The sequence below is a fragment of the Mus musculus genome, chromosome 3, assembly GCF_000001635.26.
Source record: "Mus musculus strain C57BL/6J chromosome 3, GRCm38.p6 C57BL/6J".
Classification (NCBI taxonomy): domain Eukaryota; kingdom Metazoa; phylum Chordata; class Mammalia; order Rodentia; family Muridae; genus Mus; species Mus musculus.
Window position 1 is genome coordinate 139,707,804 of NC_000069.6, and position 8,225 is coordinate 139,716,028.

The following is an 8,225-nucleotide window of genomic DNA, read 5'->3' on the forward strand; positions in this document are numbered from 1 at the left end:
CGGTATCTTTAGTGGACATTTACAACTGTAAAAACGGGGAGTCGTGGTTTTTTGTGGGGGGGAGGGGATGGGGTCGAGACAGGGTTTTTCTGTGTAGCCCTGACTGTCCTGGAACTCACTCTGTAGACCAGGCTGGCCTCAAACTCAGAAATCCGCCTGCCTCTGCCTTTCAAGTGCTGGGATTAAAAGCATGCGTCACCACTGCCCAGCAAGGGGAATTTTATAAACTCAGTCTCCCAGTCTTCTGCAAGGATCTATTCTCTTTATGTTAACATTTGTACTCATTAGTTAAATTCAGCATTACAGATGATCAAGAGGACCTCCTCCCATCTTCTCCATGTTTAGACAAGTTTGCTGTTGTCAATGCAAACCCTTAGAGAAACCTGACAGATTTCCATTTAGGAATATTTTGGACTCCAGTAAATCTGATGCCATTTGGAATCTCCATCTTTACTTAAATTTCTGGGAAAAAGCAAAGCATCTGCTTAATTATGACACAGTTAGAGAGAAGGTTCATGCTCTGCTGAGCTACTATACTAACTCTCAAGGAGATAAGTGAGCTAATATGTCCAACTGCTGACACCAACCCAACCCAAGTGTGTGTAACAGGGGAGACATCAAGACAGCAGAGCAGTGTTGTGTGGTTGACAGAAAACAACCACCTCTTGGTTTGGAAAGTCATATCAGATGGTCAGAGGGATGGAACCTGAACAAACTCTCATAATCCCAGGTTTCCCTCTATTCAAGGGTTTCTTCCTTAGAAGGTATCAAAGCAATATTTGTCATTTATAGTCTCACAGACACAAAGCTTAGGAAAAGGCTACCGTTTCTCCACAGATTAATCCTAATAGAGCTTCCTACATGCTACAAGCATATTATATAAGTAACTGCACTGTGCTTATTGCTGCTGTAGCAGCACTGTGAAAGACCTCTGCTCCCAGACCATTTGTCCCTCCTAATGGCCAGTGTATTAAGTTAGACCATAAAAGAATCAAGAGCATATTAACTGGTATTCCCTCTTGACTCCCTCTCAGGTTCGTCTCGTTAGATGTGCTACTCTTGGGATACAGCGTCCACATGGTTGCAGGTTCAGAGCACACACTAACATCCATTTTTATGAAGCCCCCGTGTCCAGCAGACCATTAGTCCAACCCAAAGGCCATGTTTCCAGGGAGGGACTACTTGAAGCTACTTAGTTGTGTGTCTTTTTAAATAAAGAAGCACATTTTAAAAGGTATTCCACAGTTAGGATGCTTGGCTGAACTGCTATACTGGTTCCTTGTTTGGGATAATAAGAAGCAACCAGAAAGCATATGTGGGCTCAGATAGAGACACAACTTATTGAAACAAGTTTTCTTTCTTCTTTCAGAGATGTACTTCCATTGTGGGGACATCCTACATCAGCAGCTCAAAGGACAGTATCCATTCTAACCTCTACAAACAGGAAAGTCTGTTGCTGTAGCAAATTTAATTCTATTTTTCTATCAAATTTCTCCATTACAGAAGATATATAAATAAATAATATATATATATATTCATATTCTTCATTGCATTCTTTGTAAACACATACATTTGATGCCTCCAGATGAAATGTGGGCTTAAATAAAGACGTCCAATGAAAGCTTTTCTTTTTTAACTTTAGAATCTGTCTCTCACCAGAGAGTGCATTGATGCTCTGAACATAAAACATGTAAAAGTAAAGCAAGTTCTGTTATGTTGTGGATGTGCTACGCTCCTGGCTAATTTTCTTATGCTCTGTTTCTCTAAAAATCAAAAAGTATAAAATGAAAAGAATCACAAAAGACTATTCTCTATGCCTCACTTTGTGTTTATTTTATGGGCAAGTAGGAGAACAAGGGAAAGTAATTAAATTGTCAAAAACCCTTTTCCATGGCCTGTTGTTTGGGAAGATGGCTATTCATTTATTTTTCTGTAGCAGAAGTATATTAAAATCTGTATGGGTTAGGTTTTGGCAATTCTGCACACATTACAACATGTGCTTCTATAATGGTGATTATTATCTTTGATTCCTAGTACTTGATTGGTATTTCTGACATAGTTGATCTGGTGGTAATGAATTTTCTAAATTTACGTTTATTTGCAAAAGTATTTTTGACTTCCATTCTGAAGGCTGGTTCTGCTGAGTGCTGTTCGTCACCAGGGCTGGTTGGATCTCAGTCAATTTGTTGCTCACATGTGGGCTTTCTGTTGAGAACTATGCTGGAAGTCTAGTGGAAATTTCCTAGTGTGTGGTTTGACACAGGGCTCTTCGTGTTTCTAATTCTATCTTCTCTTATAATTTTGAGTACTGCATGCATCACTGATCATCCATTTGGCGTAAGTCTACTTGGCTTTGTTCCTTTGACTTGCTTATGTATAGATAGGTATCTGTATCCCCAGAACTTCGTAAAATATCTAGGCTTCAGGAATTTTTAATTCCTGTATCCTTAACCTTCTGAAATTACGGTAATGGGAAAATTAAATTAATGACATTCCATCTGATATGTCTTGGGTTTTGTTTTGTTTTTGTTTTTAGTTTTTTTTTAGCCTTATCCCATCTCATCCATTCTCTTCCTTTCTTTTCTTCTTTTGCTTTATCTGGCTTGATTAACTCAAAAGACTTGTTGTGTTCTGAAATCCTCTTCTTTGTTCAAGTTTGTCATACAAGATAAGAACAAATGTTATCACACTGATTGCAAACTTGGCTCCCAAGTTCTGACATTTCAAAATACGTACATCTCTTTGTTGAATTTTGGATTCATATTCCACAGTATTTTTAACACTTATTTGTATTGCCTATCTACTCCCTTGGCATCTCAAGAGAGTTTCATTATAATCTTTATTTTGAATTCCTTTTGGGTATTGCCATTTGAAATGTAATTTCTACTGCTGCAGAATTACTGCTGTTCTCCTTTAGAGAAGCCAAGTTCCTTTTGTGGATGCTTCCTTGTGCCAGTAGTGTATTCTTATGCTCTAATTGTCACTTTTCCAATTTTATGGAGTAGACTTTGTGGGAAAACAGTTTTGCTGTTAGGTGGGATGTAGGACATCAGTGAACTGGGTGCTTCATCTTTGAAATAGAGAAAAAACTAAATTTGGTTTTGATATTATTTCTTCATTTTTTTTCAATGTAGTCGGTATCTTCAAGTGTGTCATTTATCTAGAATACAGCAGGAAATGAAGTTAGTAATAATTTTTTTGCCATGGATATGAGGTTCCATACATGTACACATCTTCAATGAAATAAACATTTGATAACATTTGGTTATGTTCAGCAGCTGCTAAAGTTTCAATGTGTGGAAATACTATCTATTCCCAAGTCCCTTGAGAAAAAATATCAGTTATGCCACATGTTATAATGCCAGTAACTGAGCCCAAATATGTAAAGGAAATTTTACCCAGGACCTTCACAATGAATCACAAGTTGCCCATGGCACCAGTAGTTACAGCTCTGAGACTACAGAAGGAGCAAGTGTGCTAGGACTTAAGCTTGTGCTTAAGAAACCTGCTGGACCTAAACCTACAAGATATTGAACAAGGCTGCAGATGACTATGGCTCAGTTTCCATCAGGGCCCAGCTGCTAGCACCTAAAAAATAGGTAGCAGTACAAGAACCCTTTGCAGAGTTTTGGCTTCTATAGGATGAAACAGATGAAGTAGGTTCCTAGGTAGCAAAGCAGGTAGGAAACCCACCAGGCAGGCCCCTACAATGGATGCGCTGTGGGACCATAGAATTCTTCAGCAGTTTAGTTCCCTGCCTGCTGCTATGATTGGGGTTGGTGACACTATTCAACTTGCTTTTCACCTGGCAGAATTAGGGAGGACCCCACTAGAAGATAGGATTATGGTTGGAATTTGTTGTTGTTTTGTTTTGGTTGGTTGGTTGGTTTGCTTTCCCTTTACAATGCTTTTGTATCTCCTCCTTACTATTTGGTTTTCAGGCATTTCGTTGCTGACTTTCAGGGTTCTCCCTTTCTCCCAATCATTCCTAAAATTCAGTTTTCTTGTGTTACCTTGGTTCATGCTCTGTCAGATTCGTGTTCATCACATCCATATTACAGGTTAACATATTAATTCTCAAAAGCTTGGTAGATGCTCTGTTATAAGTAATGTTTTGAAAAACAAATTAGTCACAGAATAATTTAAATCATTGCTCACATTTCAGATGGATTATTGACACTTTGAGATTTGATAAAGAGCTGCAGAAATTATATAGATAGTAATTGAGTTATCCATGTATTTGAAAATCAATGTAATTTCTAAAAATTCAAGTGCTTTGGAGATGTTCCAATTCTAATTCAAGACAGTCTGTTGCAAAGCATCCTCATTAATGTACCTAAGATGAATCAACATTTTAATGATTAAAACAACAAAACAATAAAACAGGATAACTCCTCAATGGATAAGTACTCTTGTGTTGAATTGAATAAACTGAACTAAAATGAGTTGTAGAAAATACCTCAAAACTACCAGGCACTGGAGAGAAGACTTTGTTCTCAAGTCTTAGCCGTGGAATCCTAAGCAAATTGCTTAATCACCTTTCTCTGTATTTTATGGCCAGAACATAAGTCATTCAGCGTGGTCATCAGTAGTTCTCTATCATAGATGATCGGCAGCTCTACATGCCAGAGAATATTTCATAAAGAAAATAATTCAGATGACAATGAAAATCTTTTTACAAAATGTGAAGCTTGTATTTTTTAAAGAACAGTCTCCAGTATGCTCTAAATTGTAGAATGCATGTCAAGTATATAGAATTGACTGAATTTTCCAAAAAAAAAATCTAGTAAAAAATAAATTACACGGTTCATATGAGACATAAGGAAATAATGTCTGAAAGAAATATCACAGGAATAACATGAACTCTGAGATTTGTGAAATTGGAGCTTAACTCTGACAGTTAAGTTCGTGGAGGAAATAGTGTCTCTGGAGCCCTATCCACGAGTACATTCTCTATTGAGTAAGCAATTAAGGCGTTGGAAAAATTGATCATCAAGCAGTCTGTATGATGGAGAATGCTTGTAATCAGAGTGGGGCTAAACTCAGTGTAACTGTTTTCTTATAGAAAGTGCAGCTCTGGCTACAGGAACATGCACAGGGAGACCAGCCCATGACAATGAAGGCAAAGTAGATAGTGATGTAGCTGAGGCTGAACACTAAAGATTGTCAGACATCCACCTGAAGCCTGGAGAGAGACAGCGAACATTCTTTCCTTCAGAGCTTTGGGAAATAAGCCCTCATGTTATTAGATATTAAAATAAGCTTTGAGAAACAAGAAAGCAATGTGAGTGATTTATATTCAAATGAAACCTATATGTAATATTATAATAGTTTTATAAACTAATGTCAGAAATTGAAATAGAATTAAACCACAGGTGAACTAGTACTATAAGCTGATCACAGAATTCATTTCCTTGACTTTTTCTGCTTTTATGTTCTTTGTGCCTATTTTTAGTTTATTAATATTTCTAATTTTGTATAATAGCAGTAAAGTACATGTGTCCGTGGAGGAGAAACATTTTAAAATTTACTAAGCAATTTATTAAATGGCATTATTCAAAGTAAACTTGTGCTTATTTCCTTTGTCTTCTCTATTTGAATAGCTTGAACTTCATTCCCTGTCGTATACTATCTGACTATTAATTTAACAACTTCTCCTTATAATCTATTACATCATTTAAAAGACCCCTATAAATGAAGAACTGTTTTGTTCATGAATAAAATATCTCCTGATTTAGACTTTTAATTTCTAGATCACCAGTATGTTATTGTTAGCCTTCCTAGGGGCAGATTCGTCTCTTCAGATAATTGCCATGGGATGTTGAGTGCCAATTGACTGACTACAGTTATAGATTCTGACCTAAACTTTCAGATATGTCGGGCCAGCATGATATGTTCTTTGAAAAATCAGGCTCCTGTTATCTTACAGTCACTTATCTCTTGCTATCATTCAAGAAAATGTTGGTTGTGCCTTAACCAGAATTTACCATGTCATGTGCCACTGATAGGATAAATTGTGTGATCTTACTTTACTTTATATAAAGAATTTTCCAGGGAGTTACTTCACACTTATGCCAGAGAGACCTCAGGTGTGATCTGTGTGGCAGGTAGATGGGTTCGCAGCTTTATTGAGATGCTGGTTAAGCATGCTGTACATATTGCTGAGTTAGTTCATGCTGTGTTTATTTTAATCCTGCTTTCCCATTCTGTCTCCTGTACCTGTGCATGATTCATCTTTACCCATTAATTGTTCCCTAGGATCATTCCTGGGCAAATTTATTTATCCTGTTTTTCTTTAGTGCTAGAGAATTCAGTTCTCATCACTATCACTTCAGATCATCAAACTATTCCAGAGCTAGATTCTATCTGTGATATTTGGTCATTTTTATTTCATTGTCATTAAGCTTCCGGTTTTCTTTCCTGAAACTTTTCTAGCTATTGACCATATTTGCTTATCCTTTCTTCTTCTTCTTCTTCTTCCTTCCTTCCTTCCTTCCTTCCTTCCTTCCTTCCTTCCTTCCTTCCTTCCTTCCTTCCTCCCTCCCTCCCTCCCTCCCTCCCTTTCTTTCTACCTACCTTCCTTTCTTTCTCTCTCTCTCTCTTTCTTTCTTTCTTTCTTTCTTTCTTTCTTTCTTTCTTTCTCTCGTTCTTTCTTTGTATTTTCTTTTTAGCAACATTTTCTTGTAAAGAATAACATTAGGAGTCATTTTATCACTACAATTTGTTTTGTTTTGTTTTACCTCAGTAATGTTTGGTTTCTCCCTAGGTCTCTGGGTTAGCTAGTGTCAGGTTGGGTTTGACCTCATGGAGGAGGAATTCAGTCATACCAGACATTAATTAGTTACTCCCACAAGCTTTGTGCCACCCCTGCCCAACGATAGCTTGTAGGCAAGATAGATCAAACGGCTTATGGCTGGCTTGATGTTTTACATTTTTCTTTTGTTATCATGGCGCCTCCACAGGTCTGGCCATGAATTTTACATTTTAATCTTGTTTCAAATTGAAATCCTCTTCTGAAACACAAAAAGTTAGCATAATTACATACAAATTTTCAGTGATTTGTGGAAAAGAAAAATCTTAAATTTATGTGGAATTTAAAGCATGTCGTCTAAAAAATAAACAATGAAGTTTTTCACTTCCATTTCAATTCCATTTTTTAAAAAATTTTATTTAATCTTTTTTTTTACACTGAAGATTTTATCCCTCTCCCAGCCCACCCTCTGACTGTTCCCCATCCTGTACCTCCTCCCCCCATCTCTATGAGGATATCCTCATCAGCTCTACCCCGGCCCCACCAGGCCTCCCCACTCCCTGGGGCCTCCAGTCTTTTGCTAGTTAGGTGCATCTTCTCTGAATGAACACAGACCAAGCAGTCCTTTGCTATATATGTGTTGGGGGCCTCATATCAGCTGGTGCATATTGCCTGGTTGGTGGTCCAGTGTCTGAGAGATCTTGGGGGTCCAAGTTAGTTGAGACTCCTGGTCCTCCTACAGGCTTGCCCTCCTCCTCAGCTTCTTCCAGCCTTCCCATAATTCCACCACAGGGTTCAGTAGCTTCTGTCCATTGGTTGGGTGCAAATATTTGCATCTGACTCTTTCAGCTGCTTGTTGGATCTTTAAAGAGGGCAGTCATGATAGGTCCCTTTTTGTGAGCACTCCATAGCCTCAGTAATAGTGTCACACCTTGAGGCCCCCCTTAAGCTGATCCCTTTTTGAGCCTATTGCTGAGTCTCCTTTTCCCCAGGCTCTTCTCCATTTCCATCCCTGCAGGTCTTTCATACAGGAACAACTATGGGTCAGAGTTTTTGACTGTGGGATGGTAACCCCATCCCTCACTTGATGCCCTGTCTTTTTGCTGGAGGTGGGCTCTACAAGTTCCCTCTCCCCACTGTAGGGCATTTCATATAAGGTCCCTCCCTTCAAGTCCTGAGAATCTCTCACCTTCCAGGTCTCTGGTACATTTTGTAGAGTCCCTCCACATCCTATCTCCCAAGATAGTCTGTTTCCATTCTTTCTACTTGTCTTAAGTAATTTCAGTCATTTTCCCTCACCCAATACCGGATGATGTTCCCCTCTTTGGCTCCCCCCAGTCCACTTTCCATCCCAGGTCCCTCCTTTCCTGCTTTTGTGATTGATTTCTTCTCCCTCCCCAGTGGGATTGAGGCATCCTTACTTGCCCTTCGGCTTGTCAAAGTTTTTTAATTTTGTGGACTGTATTCTGGGTAT

At 38.4% G+C, this 8,225-nt stretch overlaps 1 protein-coding gene across 1 annotated transcript in view; it reads left to right on the plus strand.

The window, feature by feature from the left end:
* Stpg2 (sperm tail PG rich repeat containing 2) overlaps positions 1 to 2,496 on the plus strand; it is a 504,407-nt gene extending 501,911 nt beyond the window's left edge. The window contains exon 14 of the mRNA NM_198659.2: positions 1,370 to 2,496. Coding sequence (NP_941061.1) covers position 1,370 — 1 coding nt within the window. The 3' untranslated portion in view covers positions 1,371 to 2,496. The remainder of the gene's footprint in view (positions 1 to 1,369) is intronic.
* Positions 2,497 to 8,225: the final 5,729 nt, after the last annotated feature.